The 22,534-nt window shown below is 39.4% G+C and overlaps 1 protein-coding gene across 1 annotated transcript in view; it reads left to right on the plus strand.

Annotated features, from left to right (window-relative positions):
- Nucleotides 1-829: 829 nt before the first annotated feature.
- The window catches only part of agmo (alkylglycerol monooxygenase), a 31,821-nt gene continuing 10,116 nt past the window's right edge, over nucleotides 830-22,534 (plus strand). Inside the window, exons 1-8 of the mRNA XM_059515084.1 lie at nucleotides 830-1,097; nucleotides 4,188-4,318; nucleotides 4,622-4,773; nucleotides 19,493-19,596; nucleotides 19,721-19,816; nucleotides 21,501-21,567; nucleotides 21,818-21,883; nucleotides 22,137-22,216. Coding sequence (XP_059371067.1) covers nucleotides 981-1,097; nucleotides 4,188-4,318; nucleotides 4,622-4,773; nucleotides 19,493-19,596; nucleotides 19,721-19,816; nucleotides 21,501-21,567; nucleotides 21,818-21,883; nucleotides 22,137-22,216 — 813 coding nt within the window. The 5' untranslated portion in view covers nucleotides 830-980. The remainder of the gene's footprint in view (nucleotides 1,098-4,187; nucleotides 4,319-4,621; nucleotides 4,774-19,492; nucleotides 19,597-19,720; nucleotides 19,817-21,500; nucleotides 21,568-21,817; nucleotides 21,884-22,136; nucleotides 22,217-22,534) is intronic.

Genomic DNA, 22,534 nt, shown 5'->3' on the forward strand with positions numbered 1-22,534 from the left:
TGAATGTTTTTGTATCACCAAGGAGATTTCTGAAACTCCCTGCACAATGGAATAGAGGGGTCACACACAAAGTCATGCTACTCTCTGTTTCACATCAAAGCTTTTACTGCCCTTTGACTTCTTAGGTTCTTTCTCCTGGACAGGAAAAGCTACATTGTTTTAAATATAGTCCAAGCCAAAAACAGCAGCAGACACTACAAGCTTTTCCAAAATATGTGTTAATTTAGCTACATTTTGCTGCTGTGGCATTAAAGGGATTCACATAGGCCTCTGTCTTTCTATATTTATAATTTGTTTTATTATTTATTATAAAATTATTTAAAACTATAAGAATAAATATGTGATAACATTGAGTATTTGCAGTCCATTAATGTAATTTTTTCAGGGAAAAAAGCATATTTTTTTGTATTTAAAAACATACTATTGATTCAGTCTTTCATATTGTACAGGTACTGAATGTCCTTTAATGCCTTTATACAGTATTGTTTATTGTTCCTTGCAAATGTATTTATTATTTATCTATTGATTTACTTATTTTGATGAAAATTTTATGCATGGTCATTATTTAATTTGTTTTTTAAGAAAAAAAGTCCCATAGTCCCATATATAAGAGGACTGTATTGCCTGTTGTCATCTAACTTTGTAATTTTGTGAAATTATGGAAAAATATTATTATTGTGTCTATTCTAAATATTATCTATATTTATCGAATCGCTCAGTTTGCTGTGCCTTTCTGCAATAAAAATAAAAGTAGGCCTATAGGTCGACTTAGCTATAGCTTATTTTCAAGTTCTTTTCGTGTGTCATGTGATCATGACATCTCTCTTCATTGCGGCTGTACAGTGAAGTTCAAAGACTCTTGTAGGTGTTCATAAACGCCCATCTGTTTAATCCGGAAGTGCGAGGAGCCACTGGTCTATACTGTAGTCTCTCTCTCTTCTTTTTCTTCTTCTTTTTTTTGGAGCACATTTACAAACGCAATGGCGCAAGCAAACAAAGTGACTGTTTCTCAGGGGGTTCGTATGCTGTTCAGTCTGATGACTCCTAATGAATCATCATTCGCGACTGTTCAAGAGGTGCCCACATATGTCAGTCAGGTAAGTGTGACGTCACTACCGCGATCCTGGAGAATTTAGGAAAACAACGACGAGATTTATACTAAACGAGCTATACTGTTTAACAACAACAACAACAGCACACTCAGAGAGACTGTTTCCAGCAGAGCTTACATGAGGTGTTTACGTGTTTTAGTCCCATTCCTGTTTCAGCACGCATAGCAACATTGTTTGTGTTCAAAAAGTACAAGAATGCCTTAGAAACTGTGCACAGTGTCCAGGAGTGTCATAGAAATGCAGTGTTGCCGACATTATACTGTGAAAAGTTTAGTTCTATCTATCTATCTATCTATCTATCTATCTATCTATCTATCTATCTATCTATCTGTCTATCTGTCTGTCTGTCTGTCTGTCTGTCTGTCTGTCTATCTATCTATCTATCTATCTATCTATCTATCTATCTATCTATCTATCTATCTATCTATCTATCTTTCTACTTAGATTACACAAGTCCACCTATTGGACTACATTTATTTTTGCTACAGAAAGAGTGATTATACTGATAAAATATTGATAATATGTGTGATTGTGTGTGTATTTATGGACCCTGGACCACAAAACCAGTCATAAGGGTTTTTTTTTTTTTCAAATTGAGAAATACATCATCTGACAGCTGAATAAACAAGCTTTCCATTGAGGTACGCATGTTTGTTAGGATTGGACAGTATTTGGCTGAGTTAAAACTATTTGAAAATCTGGAATATGAGGGTGCAAAAAAATCAAAATATTGAGAAAAATCACCTTTAAAGTTGTCCAAATGAAGTTCTTAGCAATGCATAGGCTATTACTAATCAAGAATTACGTTTTGATATATTTACAGTAGGAAATGTACAAAATATCTTCATGGAACATGATCTTTACTTAAAATACCAATGGTTTTGCCATTAAAGAAAAATCTATAATTTTGACCCATACAATGTATTTTGCCAAATATACCTATGCTACTTATGACTGGTTTAGTGGTGCATGGTCTCTCTCTCTCTCACACACACACACACACACACACACATATAAATTCATATGTGTGTGCGAGTGTGTGTGTATACATTATAAAGCATGTTGTTAACCAGGTTTCATAATATGGTAAGTATATTATTGTAAACAAAACATCTGTAATCATGATTTCTTCAGGGTTTCGTCAGTATTATTACTAATACACCATCAAACACTGTCAAATACTTTAACATGATGACCTTTTGACTTTATTGGTTACTCCACCCATGTTTTCTAAACAAAACGTCTGATACCACAGGTTTAAATGATGCCATAATTGCATATTGTACCTTTAATTGTGTGGTTTCTTAATTTTCATCAACGTGCAAAACAGTAAGCATCATGCCTGCAACAAATGGAAAATAAGTCTGCCACCTGTTTAGGTTTTTAAGCCCTATAGCGGGGAGCTCACTCCATACATTTTAACAGACCCATATGTGTGTTTTTTGGTTTGGCTGCACTCAAATCAACACATGTTTGTTATTTGAGGTAAAACACTCACATCTTTACAGGCCTCCATAAACACATGAATAGAGAAATTGCAATTAACCACACAGCAGGAATCCTAATTGTTGTAATTCTGTCACAAACACACACTTGTTAAATTGCCTCGCTCACCATTCCTGCAGAATTTTATTTGGAGTTGCTGTCTCTTTATGTGTGTGGGTGAGACAACAGAAATTCTCTTGTGTTTTCTTGTCTTGCTCAATACATGAATTTGCCCTTCTACGTTTTAGATTTTTTTTACTCTCATAAGTTTGAATTTGGAGTATAATTAAAAACTGTCATTCAGACTGTCCTCATATCACAGATAGATGCTAAAAGCGAAGTTGAAACAATAACATCTCCATAAAAAGTGTGTATTTTTGAAATTTGTATGAAGTTGAATTGACAGTACATTTCCAAAAAAAAAACCAAAAAAAAAAACCAGTTTGACTAAATGTGCATATTTTTTAGTGTAAAGTTACATGAAACGTCCAGAATCTGAGATCTGAGTCCACAATTAAGCTTTATATACAACTATTAAGAGCCCCTCAATATTTTTTGCAAGCTTAAAATATGTTACTGTAGGGCTAGTAGCTGTTTTCATTTTTCTTTAAAAAAACATGCTAAAAAGTTTCTCAAAACTTTGAAATCGAAGTTCACATACTCCTATAGTTTACTTGTTGCAAACAGCATAGCTCACTGAAGTTAAATATCTAATTAGGTTGAATTTCGTATACATGAACTTTAGTTTCTAGGTTTTGGAAGTAGGTTTCTTAGCACTAGCAGCTAGAGCAATCCTGCAGTCGGCAGCCAGATGTGTTCAGGTTTGCGTGTGATAGGGGTTCCCAAGTGGTCTATCCTGCCTCAGCTCACTTGTACACACACACACACACACACACATACACACACATATAAGCACATGTCCACTTCCACCTGTAGAACTACTCTATACTGTCGTGTCCCCCCACACTTTCTCAGTTCAGCATGCGTGTGTTTGCATGTGAGAAAGTGAGTCTCTGGTTTCACACTGCAAAGAGTGACCCAGAGCACTGCCAGCACCACATCTGTTAAGTTTTTAATTGGTCTTTTGTGATTTGCCCCAGGTTTTGATGGGTAATCCAAGTTTAAGAAATTCTGAAAGACTTCCTTTACATCCAAATCTTTAAAGATAAAGCTTGCTGGTAAATTATAAAATTAGTAATTACAGAAGTTTAAAGAGTCCAACTCGAGTGAAACCTTCCGTATCAATGCCTCCTTGAATATTAATAATTCATGCATTCTAGGGAATTTAACCAATGACTTTGTTACAGAACAACTCCACATACTAATGCAAAGGTAGGACATTGTTTGCTAACAGACGCCTAGTGTGTTGAATTTTTATGCTTAGTTTGACATGCACTTTTAGGGCTGTTACAGAAAGTCATGTGTAACATTTTAAAAACTTGACTCAATCTTTTATATTAAGATGCAGTATTTAAAAGTTTCCTTTAGATGTACTACTAGGTTGCAGAAGAGTATGAACACAATATTTAAAGTTAGGGAAACTGTTCTTATTTCATTCACAGCAGGATTTTTTATTTTTCTGTGTTATAGGCCACAACATATTTCACTGGTTTGATAATATTGGAGATTGTGTTGGGATGTTTAATGACAGATGGCCCTCGCATCAAGATAAACGACTTTATCACGTCTTTGTCTGCAGGCATGATGTCCCGTCTGCCTCAGTGAGTTGACAACAACTTTACAAGTGTGAGATTCACCTCACATGTTCTTCATATGTCTAGTATTCGAAACATAAGAAAGTCTTAGATTTTAAAAACTGATTACGTCTATAGTCTTACTCTATATCAGATGACCGTTGACATTTCAAGGAGATTATGCAGAGTTTTGAGCACAGGAAGAAACAGAACAAATCTAATGTTATTTCATGTTTTACTCATGCAGTTTCCATCAAACAGACTTGTTTATCTGCTGATGGGCTCTACTGATGTACCTTAATTCAGCTCCTTTTTGGTGTCTTTCTCAAGGCTCATGATGAGAAGTTTGGAACTGTCAGCTTATATTTATGTCTGGAACAACTTCCGTTTATTGGAGCTTCCCTGGGATTCAGCTTGGACATGGTGGCTTGCGTTTCTTGGTGTGGACATGGGATACTACTGGGTCCATCGATTTGCCCACGGTATGTGAATGTCCTGCCAAATTCACTGCTATTTTATCCATCCATCTGCTTTAAAGGAGTTTGCTGAATGTAAAAATGGAACATCGTAATATTCCAATTTTTACAGGACGTGCTAGTTACTTCTTGTGTTTTTTAATGATTGTTTAAAAAAATTATTTGATGTTTTAATATAGTACTAATAGAATTTTTACACCTTTCAGTTCCAACTGGAATAGGAACTATTAAAAACACTTGTCAAACACATTTTTGTTAATAGTGATATAAAGACCAAAAAAAAAAAGTTTTTGTGAAAAACAGACCAAAATTTAGGTCATAATTCAGTGATATTCTTGCCGTCCCTCTATACTTGCTTCTAGCCCACATTTGTGTCCAGAAGGCAACTTTTTAAATTTTTCATTGTCATGAATAAAATAGCTTTTGGTTATGTTTACAGTAAATGTTCTGGAAATGTTATTTGATTCTAAATTCATATGTGCAAATGTTAGTTTTAAGTTATTGTCATAACGGCTGGTTTAGTTCCGTCATAATGTTGTTTTGACCCTCAAGGATCGTATGTCTTGATACATTTGCGAGTACAGAACTTGGAAATGCAAGTAACTGATGACTGTTTCTGATTTACCTCAGACTCTATAGGATTTTTATTTTCCATATTTCAGTAAACACATTTATATACAGTATAATGTATCAGCTATCCAGATGTGGAAACTGCATCTTAGGTGAAACGCTTCTGGCTGCGCATTTGAAATATCAATCTGTCAAGAAGTAGGCGATTGCAAAAGACACTTATGTTTGCGTAGCATGAGAGTTCAGGCACAGAGCCGTGAGACATGTGTCCAAACAGAGGATAACATTGTCACAGCTGTAATCTTTGAGTGCTGTGGTGTTTTTCTTCTTTCTTCAATAGCAGCCGTCGCAGAACAGCATTGCCAGTAAACATACTTTGTTACCATAGACTGTAAATCTGCTTCTCAACAGTTTTCTTGTCTTTGGAAGCAGCTCTGCAGTATGTTGGGGGAGAAAAAAAGTGTAATCCTAGTTTTGGTTTACCAAAATACAATTTTACAGGCTGTTTTGTTGTCTCAAATGTGCATTGCTCAATAATTTGCCCCATGTGCTCTTCTATTACACAAGTAAACATCTACACTGTGTCAGAGGCCAGGGCATTGACTTCAGTTTCTTCCGAGTGAAAAGGTAAAAACAAACTACTGCCCTTTGGTTTTGAAGTATGCTTACCATATGCTACACCAATTCCATCCATTTGAGATTTAATGCTGATATGATGGCAGGACGTTTTTTAAATTGCGTCCTTCCAGACTTAACTTGGACCCCTAAATAAAGTGATGAGGTGCTTGTGGCTGTTGTGTTATGTTTTCCATTGTCCCAGGTTCCTGCTCTGAGTCGGAAATGTCATTTTTGTCAGAGGTCTGCTGTGCCCAATTTGTTCTTTTTGAAGTCAGAGGAAATTATTTGTCTAGTTTTCTGTTCCATCACTGTCCGAGATGACTTCTTTTGGATATCGTATGGTTATAACTCATAAAAGACCCAGACATGATGGCCTTTCTTTTCTTGTCTTTTTTTTAAAATAGTTAAATCAGTAGTTTATCCTCTATACCTTTACAACCAGAGAATATTGCTGAGAAAAGAATCTGATATGTGAACGAATTAGCAGTGGGAATTGTAAGGAATTGTGTGGTTCTGATTCTGTTCTGAATGATTTGTGAGTCTTTAGACCATTTCATTATAAATAACTTACTCAAACGTGTCATTTGTTGATGAATTAGACTTATCTGGTCATGCTTTATTTTAGTTGTTGCAACCAGCTTTCAGAAAGTTCTCTAAAGAGTGTATGATGACAGACAATAGTAATGAACGTTTTGAGATGATTTTGGGGATATTTAAGATAACTTAATATTTACAATAATCTAAGGATATATATATATATATATTCCTTTATGTTAAGGAATTGTTCAACCAAAACTCACCCTTATCTGTCCAGGATGTAGATGAGTTGGTTTCTTCATTGGAGCAGATTTAGAGAAAAATAAAATTGCATCACTTGATCACAAACAGATCCTCTGCAGCGAATGGGTGCCATCAGAATCCATAATCCAGATTCTATTATCCATAATAATGCTTTCTCCAGTGAAAAAGTCATTCTCCTGTTGTCTTCTCACATCAGTCTCCACTAACAAATTTGTTTAGTATTGCTTGTAAACAGTGCTTGATCTGTGCATATTTCACTCATAATTCAGACTAGATGAAAATTATGGAAGCAACAGTTTGAAGTTAAAAACGTCTTATTGATGGATTTGTTTTTACTACAAAGCAAGTGCTTTTGGGTTATTGAGATGCTTTTATACAATCTTTGGACTCTCATTCAGACGGCACCCATTCACTGCAGAGGATCAAGTGATTTAAAACCAAATTTCTCCAAATTCTTTTATCAATCTTAGATGGCCTGAGGATGGTGAAATTTTCATTTTTGAATTAATAATAATTTATTTTATAATTATGAATATTTCAAGAAAGTGTTTTAGCAGTAAAAATGTTAATTTACCACATTAAAATGCAATACAAATTTTTATTGACATTGCATGCAAAATATGTCATTGATTATTTGATGACCAGAAACCTGCACCAGCTCTTTGACCAAACCACATGTCCACCTTTTGTTATTTCAGATTTCACTTCTGACCACTGACTTGAGAGGTTTACAGCGGGTGGTCTTAAGGTTTAGCTAATGATCCTTGAATAGTTTTCATACTCAGTCTTGCTTCAGTTGGTGCGCAAATTCTTTTGGGACTTATAAGCTATAAATCTTTATTCTAGCACGAGAAAACAATTTTAGGGGCATAACTGCATAAATATAACCACTATAAAACTACACTGACCCTAATTAGTGTCTGATTAGTGAAAATTTTTTGATCGTTTTTATTCCTTTCATTTTCACCCATGCAAGTTAATAACTTAAAAATAGATAAAATCCAATTTTTGGTAACATAGGCATGCAGGGATCTATTAAAATGCCTGTCGTATCTGTAATATAATATTTGTAGCATTTAAAATTTGCATTGTTTTTATGTAATTTATCACAGCTGTCTTGAATGACATTTAAAACTAAATTCAAGCTTAAATTTAAGAACAGTTTGTAAAGTAGGTGTTTTTCCTTGTCTGAAGTAGCCATTTAATATTGTTAGAAATTCATATCCTCATAAATCAAAGACTATGGTTTGGTCTTGGTGGCTTTTGATGTTGTCCAGGCATCTGCTTCAGCGTGAGCTATTTGCATGCGTTCATTCTGCTCTCTTCTATCATTCTCTGTCGCATTTTTTCCACTAGTTGCCTTATTTTCCAGTTGCTTGCAAACCTTTATTGTGACTCTTGGTGGTGTTTGGCCTTTCCATGTCTTCCTCTATAGTGATGCCACACACCAGTGTAGCAGGGCTGGCTTTCCGACCGCACGGTCGGTTTTGGCAGCATAGGCCAGACGAGGTTTATGGCTTAGCCCGGACTAGGTTAATGGTCTTCTGGATCCTTTTATGCATTAAGATTTTGTTTTTTTTTAATCTGTAGACAGACAGAGAAGTGTATTAAAATAGCTGTGGTCCCCAATGTGCAATAGGAACTATGGTCAATTGCACTGTCTACAAGATTTCTTTTGCATTAAACAAACAGATATTTGTTGCCATTTTGATTGTGTAGCTGACATTTCGGGGTTCTTGAAATTAAATATAACATAGTGAGATTAAATGTGGCCGGCTCGCTGACAGCGGTGGTAGCTCAGTTTGCTCTCTCGCACTCATGGAGGCAGACCAACAGTGGTTCTGGTCCCCATATGCTACATTTCCAAAGAGCTCCACCAAAACCTCAGCTCAACCCTCTGAAGAAACCCGATGGGCTTTTGACAGGAAGGCCACGCTGGCTGCTATTGCATTAGGGCATGAGTCATGAGCAATGAAAGATGTACGGTGGGCTCCAGAAGTCTGAGACCACATTGAAAATCTGGGATTGAGGATCTGCTGTAATTTAAACCTGGAAAAGTTTTGGGATTTTGAAAAAAAGTACAAAGACATTCTGAGAATGAGTGTCCGAACAGCTGATGAAAATATCACAATAATCCACGAGCAATCCAGTTAACCTCTTTTGATGTAAAAACGGCATGTTTCTAAGAAACAAATCCAGGCGTTTTAACTTTCAACTGTCACTTCTGGCCAAAATACAAGTCTATAGTTCATAATAAAAGTTCTTCCAGTAAAAATGTCCTTTCTCTGTTGTCCTCTCACATCAAAATCCACTGATATATTTCTTTAGAACTGTTTTGGACTGCTTCTGCTTGTATATTGTGCTTGATCTGTTCGCATTTCTCTCCTAAATCAGATATGACATATTTTTCAAAAGAGAAAGCAATATTATTGATAGAGGACTTGTATTTTAGGACTCATTTTTGAGTAAGGTGTTGGTTTAAATTGTGCATAATTTTTATTAGTGGTATCCCCCCACCCCGCCAATTTCTTCAGATTAACAGTCATGTTTTTTTCCCCAGGTTTTGTTCAGTAAATGTTTCATTGCATCCCCTAAAGTTTTAGAAGATTGATTTTCTTACAGTAATGCTCTCAGATTGGAGTGCTTTTAATGGCAGACTCACTTAAATGACCGTAGTTTTGGTGATTAGTTTGGCCTAAGGTTGCATTCTGTTCCTCATAGATGTGTAGCATGACGTCTTTAGATTAATTACAAGTCCTGCAGGTCTTTGGATCAGGAGACCCTCTTGTAAGCCCAAATTTCGTAAAAAATGCATTTTAAGTCACTGATTCCCTCCCATTTTCATTCACTAGAGTCACATAAAGACATTTGAATAATGAGACTTTGGGAAACGTTTAGTCCGTGCTACGAGGAGGATATTGTCTGGTTTTCTAAGACAGTCTAGTAGTATTATTCTTTCTACTGTAGTTTGAGGTTTGGTTGAGGTTAGATGTTATAGGTTTAGACAGGGGTTAGGGAGGGTCATAAAGCCGAAGAGAAATTATAAACAAGCTATGGAAGGCAGTAAGTAATGTCACATTCTTTATCAACTCACCCCTTTCAATGTTTTACAGTGGGAAAGGTGTTTATGACAATTGAACCACTGGGTTTTCCAAAACTAAACTTTGATGATGTTAGAAATGCCATTTTGTGGCTGTCATCATTGGATATGCTTAGGGAAAAATGAGCAAATATTACAGTACAGAGATTTGGCTTTTATTTGCACATTTTTCTTTTGTAACTGGAATCAGAAAGGTATAAAATGGAAATATAGGCAGCTTTTCCCAGTAGCACATATGTTTACATATGGAGCCTCTCAGTATCAGGTTCAGGATACAGTAGTGGCACACGTTTAGCGTTTACGCAGACGGCAGCAGTTGTCAAGACAAACACATCGCGTCAACACTGCTGCAGGCCGTCCCAAAGGAGGCTGGGACTGGATGTTATTGTTTTGAAAAGGAATCCTCTTGGTGGAAGGCAGTGGGGTCTAACCCCAGGCCACGGGGGCTTCATAAATCTTCTTCTGCCTCTGGAAGTCCCCGGCCGTGCAGGTTGGAGGGCGTACAAAAGAATCGAACCGGTCAGGATGTAGAGCCAGGGCTCAAACGAGCGCCTCCGGGACCCTGCAATAATATCAACAATGTCCAGCAAATCAGCCGCTTGTGTTTGTAGGCGAGTGTGTGTATGTGATTTTTGGACGAGGCCAGACCAAGTGAGTCTGAGGGATGTCTCTTGCTGTGTCAAATATTTTATCCTTCAGGATTGAAGTCTACCTTCACCATATGCCATGTGTGAAGTAGGGCTGGTTATAAAATATTTTTATAATTAATCGTAATCTTCGTTTGAACTTGATTTTGATATCTATTCTTAAAATACCAAGATCGATAATTTACTGTATGCCAGTGTTTCCTGCACTGAATTTCATTGGCAGACCCCACTGATGAATTTACACCCACCTGGCAAAAGTTGCCATTTTATCTGTTTGCAGTCTGAATTGAATGTTGTAAGATAAGCCAATTTATGGTGAGAAAAACACATTTACTTTGCGTTTTTCTTGCAGGCTGAAAGTATTAACATAATGCGCAGTCTGTGTAATCTGATTCAATAACAAATGACTTATTTAAACCAGTTCTTTTTAGTGAAACAAAAACATAAATCACAGCTAGTGTAGTGTGATTCAACAGTTCTTACCAGCTAGCTCTTTAATGAATCATTCCAAAAGAATTCACAAGTTAAATTACTCTAATGACTCTAAACTCATTGAATCAGTCAGAGCGATTACTCAACCTAAACAAGTATCATTACCTTTAGTAATAAAATATGTTAAGAAAATACATGAAATAAAATCACAATTCATGTTATACTACTTTTATGAGTGAGTTACCGAGTCAATCATTCAAGCGATTCATTCAAGTGATTCATCAGGAACTGAAAGTGACTTGCTACTTCTTTACTTCTTTAGAATAATTAACTACTTGGCGATTTATATGTACTGTTATAGATATTTAAAGGGTTAGTTCACCCAAAAATGAAAATTCTGTCATTAATTAATTAACTATAATCTCTCTCTCTCTCTCTCTCTCTCTCTCTCTCTCTCTCTCTCTCTCTCTCTCTCTCTCAAAATGGCCATATTTGAGAAAAAAAGCTATATCACTGGATATACATGTAGCAGTCTGTCATTTAAGATTTCTATCATAAACAATCATAAGTCTATCATAAGTTTACTTATATTAAATGATTTGCAGCTTTCATCTTACCTTGCTCTCTATCGACATTAAACTGGCACTTTGCACTCTGCTTCTGTACACATGAAATGCTGCCAACTTTGATTTGATTGGCCATGTCAGTTATTTTGACAGCGGTCGCGTGAATGATTTGCCGAAGCCATGTGCATCTATAGACTAGCACAAGTTTTTCTCAAACTTTAATAATATTTATAGCTCATGTGTGACTATACCTCAAAATGTACATTGGTATGCAGTTTTTATTGCTCAGTATTAATCTATTGTTTATTAACAGTTAACAAACACAATGTTTTTTTTCTGAATATCAGTCATGATTATTCATGTGTGATGTCATTTGAAATATACCATTCTTTTTACAAATGTCTCCAGCAGCAGTTTTGACTGAGCGAAGACATTGTTAAGTGTTGTGTGACAAACATGGGTTTGGTTGCTTCGGCTGACTGTTTGTGTTGGTCTCTCTCGCCAGGTTGAGTCTCAGCGAGGCCCGTGGCATCATGTAGGAGCGAGTCTGAGGGTGGCACTAGAAGTGAGGGGGTATTCACATGTTAGATAAAAAGGGAAAACGTCTAAGGTTATGTATGTAACCCTGGTTCCTCGAAGGAACGAGACGCTGCGTCGAGAACGTTTGGGGAACGCGTCCAGCGTGACGTCTCTGAATAATGTGTATAATCAGTCCAAAGGAAGTGCATGACGTCATAGGCGGGTGACGTCAGAGACCAGGAAGCATAAAGCATGAGCGGCAAAGCCGGAAGTCAGCCTCAAAGGATGAAGCAAGCGCCAGCCAGAGATGCCAGAAGTGTGGCACTGCGACGCAGCGTCTCGTTCCTTCGAGGAACCAGGGTTACATACGTAACCTTAGACGTTCCTCTTCAGGAACTCGAGCTGCGTCGAGAACGTTTGGGGAACGAGAATGCCCACGCTGCCAGACTTTCAAATCTCTGCCTAGTGTGGAAGAGCACAGCTAAAGCAAGAGAAGGAGCCTGACAGAATTCGGGGACAACCCGTCCAATGGCCAAACTTCAGAAGGAGTGAGTCTTGACCCCCAGGAGAGGGGAGATCAGAGGACTCGAGGCTTAGGATAACATCCTGATCACCGCTTAGCATAAGCTTCTTCTGGCCGGAGGCCTCAGCCTCAGCGCACCATGGAGGAATCATGTAACCAGAGGGTTTCTGCCCACTGACTGGCCACCGAGAGGGGCGCGGTAGGCCACCATGGCCGCCACATTGACCTTCATGGTGGAGTGGGTCAACCCTGCGGAGAGCCTGCAGGAACTCCAGCACTGTACCATACGGGCAGTTAACTGGGTCGAGCTGGCGGTCTCCGCACCAAGAAGTGAAAAGCTTCGACTACAGTTTCCTCATTGAGGGAGCTCTGGATTGGAGAACGGTCTTACAACCTCGGTTGAGAGATGGGAAGCTTAGAGTTGTGCCTCTTCAGAGACTACACCTACAGTCTCTAAGCTCCATGCGGGGGCTCACCCTCCGCCTGCGAGAGGAGATCTCTCCTGACGGGAACCTCCCATGGAGTGCCATCAAAAAGAGAAATCAGGCCTAGGAACCATTCCGGCCCGGCCAGAACGGGGCTACTAACAGCAGCCGGCTCCGTCCCGGCGCACTCTCTCCAGAACTTTTGAGAGCAGAGCAATCGAGGGAAAAAATTTACAGATGAAGCCTCGGCCACGTCTGTACCATGGCGTCCAGCCCCAGTGGAGCTGGATGAGTCAGAGGAAGCCAGAGGGGACAGTGCGATGTGTCTCGAGTCGCAAACAGATCCACCCGAGTCTGGCCCAACTCTCCAACTCTGCTTCATCACCTTGGTGTGAAGCCGCCATTCCCCGGGCCTTGGCCCCTGCTTCAACAGGATGTCTGCTCCCATATTAAGATGCCCAGGAATGTGAACTCCTCTGAGCGAGAGGAATTCGTCCTGGGCCCACACAAGGATCTGGTACGCTATTTGTATAAACGGCGTGAGTGCAGACCTCCTTGGTGGTTGATGTAAGAGACCACCGCTGTGTTGTCGGTGCGCACCAACACATGGCGACCTCTTAGGTCTGGGAGAAAATAACGAAGTGCACGAAGCACGGCCAGCATCTCCAGGCAGTTGATGTGCCATGTCAGATGGCGACCACTCCACAGACCATGGGCAGGGTGGCCACTCATGACCGCACCCCAGCCGGTGATGGACGCGCCTGTCGTTAGCATCCCGCGGCGACAAGGAGCTCCCAGCACCGGGCCCTGAGACAAGAACCAAGGCTTCCTCCACATATCCAAGGCACGTAGGCAGCGCCGTGTGACCTTTAGCATGCGAAGTGGGTTTCCCTTCAGGGAGAACCCCTTGGTCTCGAGCCACCGCTGTAGGGGTCTCATGTACAGCAGGCCAATAGTATTCACGTTGGACGCAGCTGCCATCAGACCCAGCAATCTCCATGATTGCTTGACAGTGAGTGACCGGCCTTCTCTCACTCTCGCGACTGCAGTGAGGATTGACTCGATCCGAGCAGGTGACATACGTGCCTGCATCGTGGTCGAATCCCACACCATGCCCAGATAAGTGAATCTCTGAACTGGAGAAAGCACACTTTTCTTGGCGTTAAGTCTTAACCCCAGCTCTTTCAAGTGAGCGAGAACGACACCTCGGTGCTGAACCGTCACCTGCTCAGATTGAGCTGATATCAACCAATCGTCAAAGTGGTTGTGTCGTGAAAGTGTGGGGTGAGAGTGCAAGGCCAGAGGAAGATCCGTATTGGTAGGCTTTTGCCCCCAAAAGCAAACCTCAGGACCTTCCGATGAAGAAGGATGGAGATAAGTGCATCTTTTGATAGATCGTGACACACCAGTCCTTGGACTTGGCCTGTGCAGGCTTGCTAAACTTCAGTCCCCTGACTGAGAGGTTCAAAAAGCACAGATCTAGAAAAGGACACAACACCTCATCCTTCCTTGGAACCGTGAAGTACCGGCTGTAGGACCGGACTCTGCAACCCAAGGAGGGACCACATCGATGGTCTCCGTCCTCAGAGAGAGTCTACTTCTGTTCCATTACCAGAGCCTGCTTGGGGCCCACCAGAACTGGATTCTGTGCCCTTTCACTACAGTGTGCAGGACCCACTGAGACAGCCAAACTAGCTGCTCTGGAAACCTCCCAGGAGGTCACGAGCCTCTTAGCACCAATACGTTTCCGGGCGGTAACTGAGAGAAGCGCTCGCTGGAGACCGCTGTGCCCTGGAACACCGGCAGGGTTGCCAGATCGATCTCCTGAGGGCACTGAGGAGAGACGGGCACCGTGTAATGCTGTGTATACCGCTCTTCCCCAGAGGGGCCTGCCCTCCGAGGTCCTGAGCCGCAGCCTAAGGACTCTCGTAGCTGAAGTCTCCTAAAAACGACGTGCCTCAGACCCACGTCGTCTGCTAGGAAGACTAGACCAGAGCCTGCTCGGGGCAGGACCCCGTGAAGTACACTTGGCAGGGGCTCCCACACTGCCATGTGACCTCCTAAGGGAACCAGTCTTGCGAGACTGGCCTCTGGTGTGCCTAGAGTCACTAGCTCGGAGTCCTGAAGCGGCGGACCAGCAGGGGACGACCATACTAGCTGCTCTAGAGACCTCCGTAGAGGTAGCGAGCCTCTCAGCACCGCTACGTTTCCGGGCGGTAACTGAGAGAAGCGCTCGCTGGAGACCGCTGCGCCCTGGAACACCGGCAGGGTTGGCAGATCGATCTCCTGAGGGCACTGAGGAGAGATGGGCACCGTGTAATGCGGTGTACACCACTCTTCCCCAGAGGGAGCTGGCCCTTAAAACGTCCTAGGCCTTACGCGTCAGGACGTTATGACGAAGGCTATCCAGCGAAAACAACGGTCCGTAGAACTGCTTTCCACTAGAAGCCTTCGGCCTGGGAGCGCCACTCTGACTCTAGCGTCTGCGGAGTACAAAAGTGACACCCCTGGCATGAGGGGCTGGAACATGGTTGGGACTGCTCCGCCCAGCAGCCCCTGACCGCCTCAATCTCCTCAGAGGGCGGAAAAAACCGCAACGCTGGCTTTTTTTTTTTTTTTCAAGCCTCGCTGGTTTCCAAGCCTTGAGAACGAGCTCTAGATCTAGTAAACACGGGTGGAGATAGGACGAGCCGTCTCCAACCCGTTCACCAGATCATGTGCGATTCCCGCCATCGCGGTCGCTGCCGTGCATCAGCCCCAGCGCTACCGCAACTGCAAGATCGCACGCACGGACACACTCCTCGGAGCGTGCCCGGCGAGAGAAAACAGCGAGAAAAGCACAATCAGCCCCCCGAGAGCCGACTGCGCGAGCTCCACTCCTCATTAATGCTGCTTATTATAATATTAGGCATAATATGCGTGTGTAACTGGTGCTTGTGTGACTGGTGCTTGAACAACTGGCGAGTTTATCGACGCCTTTCCATATCAATCTCCTCTGAGAAAGACAGGCAGTGCGCCCTCTCATCGGGGAGAAAGGCCCCCGAGAGCGGGCGCCGGATCTGGTGGCTTAGAAAGAAGATAGGGACTTGAAAAGACCCGTCTTACATTCCTTCCAGCAGATCCGAAAGCGAATCCCGCGAGCACAACCACCGCTCCGTTTTTTTTTTTTTCTTCTTGACAAAAGCGGGGCTGGCACCGCGAGAAATGCCAGTGAAAGCTCTCTCCTCAAAGAGAGCCTTCTGAGAGTGAAGCAAAGGCTCGCATCGCAGCCGTCAACTCCCTCTAGAGCTGACACTGCGCGCTTCACTCTCAAGCAGACAACACACGAGCTGCGTGTGTCCCTCCCTCCCACGCTGCCTGCTCTCGCCCAAAACTTCTCTTGATTGAAGGTTTGACAATGGAGTTTATCAGTGGACGAACGACACTAAATAAGACTCACAAACAGATAGTGACTGACACACACACACAGAGCGCTTGCTGAAGACACAAGGATGACTTTCGGCTTTGCCGCTCATGCTTTATGCTTCCTGGTCTCTGACGTCACCCGCCTATGACGTCACGCCCTTCCTTTGGACTGATTATACACATTATTCAGAGACATTTTTCCCCAAACGTTCTCGACGCAGCTCGAGTTCCTGTAGAGGAACTCATAATTTAGTGCAAGTGATGAAAACATCTTAACTGCCAAGTGTTCTTGGTCCCTTATAGTTTTATAATTAGGCTTTTGAAAGTGCAAATGTTTAGCACATTAAAAATACATTTACATGTTTGCAAGTAGAGAGATTGAATTGATTGTTTCTTTCATAATGTTTCTACAGTACTCTTTAAACTGTGAGCTGTAATGCACAATGATATAATCAGTGTATTTTGTTGTTGATTTAACCCTTAACCTTGTGTAAAGGCATCTCAGCCAATTCATATCTTCTGTTAGAGATGTACTGTGACTTATGGTTACTGCATGTGAGTCTGTACATTACTGTTCTTGTACTTTGCATTAAAACCAAAGTTTATAGATAAGACTGAACAATAGACACTGAACTTTAAGGTGAATTTTGTTGTGATTAAAATATACGTAAAAGCCATGAATTTTATACGGTCATTCTGAGAATGGCATGGCATGGTTTGGATATGGAAACTGAGAATATTTTACCTTAGACCTGTAAATATCCACCTAGCGAGTGCTCAGATCACCTTTACCTTAACCACCAAGTGCTCCAAGTGCTCTATGATATTACTGATCATTTTAATTGAACAAAAATATATGTAGCACAGGATGAGTCATCAAAATGATCAAAATCATGCAAAAGGGTAATTACTTCTTAACAGAATTAACATATAGTAGATGACCTTAAAGCTAATATACTGTACATGGACTAATTGTTTTAGTTATTCATTTTATTTATTTGTTTGTAATCATTTATGATATTTCCATACATATTTAGATAATATTATTTATTTTTTGAAGAAAAAAATCTAAAAATGTATGGCAATATCATAATTATAATTATAATATTAATTGGACAAAAACCTGTATAGCCCAGAATGAATAATAAAATGTAATATTAATGATAATAATAATAATAATAATAATAATAATAATAATACATTATTTAAATTTTAGAACTTATAATAATTGTATTATTATTATCATTATTTATCCCACTCTAACGAACTAGCAAATTATGATAGTAACTATGAATTAACTACAGTTGCATGTTATCTCTCTTTAAGTGTTGAGACCAAACTAATACTTTTATATCCATTTATAGTACACACTGCTTTTTCTGCAACCTTGCTGTTTATCCCTGTATTCTTGAGAAAAGAACACAGTCTCCGTGTCTGAGCAGACCGTGGTCTTCAGGCATGATGGGAAAGTCTTTTCTGTGGCATAGATTCTCATCATTAAAGCTCTTCCCCTCTGAATACTGCCTGCCAAACTATGCGGCTTCCAGCCGAGGTCGGCGCACGAGGACATGGATTGCAATGAGGCCTAGCTGAACATACTTCCTACCGGTGACACCCCACATCAATCTTACACTGCTCTGCCCTAGGAGGTGAAAACATGGGCTCACACACTCTCAAGCAATGACTGGAGCTCTGCGGGTGTGTTTTGAGCAAAACCTCACATTTCATATCTTGATTAGAAGCAGAAAGCTCTAAAGAGTGTCATATACAAAAAAAGTAGTATTAGCTTACTCAATACTTCACCTAAAGTTAAGAATTTAAAGCTGAATTGTATATATTTTTAATGTAAAATACTTCTATATCAACGTGAAATGCAAAGACAACTAAAAATAATCTGTCAGAAAAACCAATGGCGTTAGTTTGGGGCGGGACTATCTGTTTGTTCAACCAATAGCAAGAGGGAATGTTCAGGGAAACCAAATTTTCATGTCATTTTGTTTCCAAATTCTGTTTGGTGATGCAAGTAAAATTACACTTTTATTGCAACATTATTATTTTTATTTTATTATTAATAATGTATAATTAATGTATTACATAAATGCATTGAAAATACATAGTGTGTGAGTAAAAACATAGCATCACTTCCCTGGTTCTGTAATCGGGATTAAGTGGACAGGTTGATGTTGTTTTCTCAATGGAAAGCTTTGCTCACTTTGCTGGCCTGGTGATTTTAACTTCTCAGCAGAGCCCCACTGCCAGAGAGGAAGGTTTCGTTCTTGCACTCTCACCACGGGGTGTTTTGTCAGCTGGATCCCAACATTTCATCGGGAACTTCACCAGCTCTAAGATTTGATGGACCTCACACTTACACAAGGCCTTCGACTATCTTAGAGAAAAATCTTAAAGAGATTTGACAGTGTTTGCAAACTCATTAGAGGTGCATGCTTAGGCAATTTCGTAACTTCAACTGGAGGAGGAACTCGAGCCGAATCGAGGGACCCGAATATTATTAAGAAAATGTTAAAATGTTGCAAATGCTAGAATCCACAGAAACTCCAGATACTTTTTATTTTATTTTATTTTATTTTATTTTATTTTATTTTATTTTATTTTATTTTATTTTATTTTATTTTATTTTATTTTATTTTATTTTATTTTTAGAATAAAGGTTTACAAATATTTAAATTTGGACTTTGATTGCACTTAGGGTTAATTTGTCTTTCTCTTGGTAGATATTAAGAAGGATGCAGACAAATCTTACTTCCCAAAAAGATGGTCCCTTTCCTTTTTTAAGCTGCATATATATATATATATATATATATATGTGTGTGTGTATATACACACGTGTGCGTATGTATTGTTTCTTTTTTAATTTTTATTTTTTGTAATTATTATTTTTTTATTTTTTTGTAAAAAAAAAAAAAATTGGGGGCCAGTAAATTACAGAACAGTTGCTGTCTCAATAGTCCAGAAAGAACAAGAGATTTAATAAAGCACCAGAACCAGCACAGGTCAAAAGTGGAGCGTTTGCGAATAAAAAATGTCTAAAGCCAAAAGATATAAATGAGTCTCTTTCATTGCTGCTTATCATGTATCTTTCTCTCTTTTTGTCGTTTCAGAGTTAAACATCCTGTGGGCTGCCCATCAGGTTCACCACAGTTCTGAATACTACAATCTGTCGACAGCACTACGCCAGTCTGTCACCCAGCAGTTCTCCTCATGGGTATGAAGTACCTGCATCTCACTAATTAATCTGTGATCATTTTGCCATGATACATGATAGATGAGCTCTAACAGTGTAGCTTATGGGCTATTATGAAGTGATAATATTTTATGTGTTTTATCAGGCGTTTTACCTTCCGTTGGCACTGATGGTCCCTCCGTCAGTTTTTGCAGTGCACATACAGTTGAACCTGCTCTATCAGTTCTGGATTCATACTGAGGTACTGTCAGATTTGTCTCTACTAATTGTTTAACACATTTTATTACAATTTTTCAAATCTTTTAGTAACATATTATAAGCAATTTCTTGATTTTGACCGTTCCAGGTTAAGTTTCATAACATGTGTAGCCATTTTCAAAACTCTAACCATTTGTAGTTTTGCCCGTTCTGTGGTTCTGAATACCAGAGTCTATCATAAGTAATGAGTTTTTATGAAATAAAACAGAAGCTTTACATTTGCCATTTAAATGGCCTTCAGTATAGGCTTTACATTCGGGGATCATTTGGGAAATGGATTTGGAATCACTTCCATCTTGTAGAGCTCTATTAGAGAAAACAGTCTTCACGTCTCCAGTTTTCTGAAGGGTATAATTTATGCTCCCTTTATAGGCTTTTTTTGATGTTGTGTAATTTATTGGCATCGAATTCCCAGTCCTCATCCAACATTAGAACGCGAGTTAAATTGTGAGGGAGCTCCTTTCTTTTAAGATACAATTCAGCTGTTGCCAGATCTCTCATTACATGAAAATAATGGTCCACTGAAATACGGCACTCACTTAGGCTGAGCTGTTCCCATTTTGTACACGTCAGAAATCAAGTACTCGAGTAAAAAAAAATGATGGTCGGCTATAACACCTGCGATATATGCTTCATCAAGCTCAAATGGATTTTTATATCCTGGTAAAATAAGGCACGGAGTGTCTACTGTATGTGTGCATTTTACACACCATAAAGCTTGTGCAGTGACACACATGCATATTAATGAGGCGCGTTAGCTTCTATATGCGTCTTCTAATCCAATGTAATGTTTGTTTTACTTCCAATCTATAAATATTGCTCTTTCCATCTGGAAATCTGGCCACTTTTCTCTTTCCGTAGTTAGTGGAGTTTCGACCGAGCTCATCAGATAAGAAAACACTATGTATTAATGATGTCTCCAAGTACATTTGTGAACATCTGAACCAGTCAAGGTTCCACAATCCCTGAAGAGCACATTTCTTCAGCGTTTGAAGCCAAGACAAAGACAAGGCACTCAATAGGGAAAATTAATCACATGCTGTACGCAAGACTAATATTAAGATTCGGTCTGCCTGTCCATATGAAAAATGTCAAAGGAGGACAATGGGCTTACCCGTGATCATTTATCTTTTGGTGTTTTGTCTGTGGTTTACATACCACATATAGGAACGACCTGTTGCTGTTGCCCCTTCGAGCATGAAAGGAAATAGTTATTAGGGAGGTTAAAGAGAGAGATCACCAAAAAAATTAAAATTCTGTCATCATTTACTTACAATAAAGTTATTCTAAACCTGTATGACTTTATTTCTTCTGTAGAACACAAAAGAAGGAATGTTCTAGTCATTTTTGCCCATGCAAATTTTCAAGCTGAAAAATTACATAAACGCACCATAAAAGTGGCTTGTGTCAGAAACAGATGCAAATTTAGGACATAATTCAGTAATAATCAGTCTGATGGGTTTTGTGAACTATCAACTGATTCAGATCATCAGTGAATACGGTCATATTTTGCTATATAAAAATAATCATATGACTTCAGAAGACTTGGAATATAGCACACAAGTCACATGCACTGCTTTTATCATATTTTATGGCACTTTGCATCCTTTTTGTAACTTGAAGGTTTCGTAAGAATATAATCTTTGACGATGTGTTTCTGTCACTAGCTGGTCAAAGATCTTGGACCTCTAGAGTGGATCCTAAATACTCCCAGCCACCACAGAGTTCATCATGGTAAGCATTATTATCTTTGAAAGTAGAGTTGCATTGCACTGTTCCCAAAGTGCATTGGTATTGCTCAGTTTATCACCGTGGGTCAAAAGCTAAGCATGTATTGTCATTAAGATCTTATCATGTTACTTAGGTTCTTACTGGCTCTACCATTCATCTAAGAAAAAACATTTTAGACCTGTTAACAGAGATGCCATAATGACCAGTGATTATGTATGAAGTGAATCAGTAACATTTGACCATGATTTCACAGGGCGAAATCCATATTGCATCGACAAGAATTATGCAGGAATTCTGATTATATGGGACAGGATGTTTGGTAAGTAAAATGTCAACCAATAGTTGAATGGAAATGAGCCCTAGCAGACGATGCATACATTAAACTCTCTCTCCCTATTATTTAATGTCATGTTTCTACTGTCAGGAGTAATAAAAATGGTACAAAGAACAAACGACCTGTTACTTCTCAACAGCTGATCTGTAATGCACTTTTTAGTGAATTGTGACGTAAACACACACCTGAAGTCACTTTGAAAATGTGATGTTCTCTGCTTCTTTCCATCATACTGTAGGTACATTCGCTCCTGAAAGTGATCAAGTTGTCTATGGGCTCACACACCCAATCAGCACGTTTGAAATCTGGACTGTTGAGGTTAGTCAGAATTTTATTCTAATAAAGATCTATTTATTTTTAATGTAGTAATTCATTCATTTATTGTCATGTATTGGCATATTAATACTAATAATACTGTAATATTATTTCTTTTTTTTTAGTAAAATATTTATTTAATTATTTCTCAGAGTAAAAAGTATTAAAGTTTTGCATTATGTCTGTTTTAAGGTTAGTTTTTTACTATGGTTTTATTGTAACATACATGGGCTCACAGTGATCACAGTATGAAATCAAAGTTTACATCATTCATAAACAAAATGTTTAGATTAATTCGCCCCCCACATTTTATCAAGAGCT

This window comes from Carassius carassius, chromosome 28, assembly GCF_963082965.1.
Source record: "Carassius carassius chromosome 28, fCarCar2.1, whole genome shotgun sequence".
Classification (NCBI taxonomy): Eukaryota; Metazoa; Chordata; class Actinopteri; order Cypriniformes; family Cyprinidae; genus Carassius; species Carassius carassius.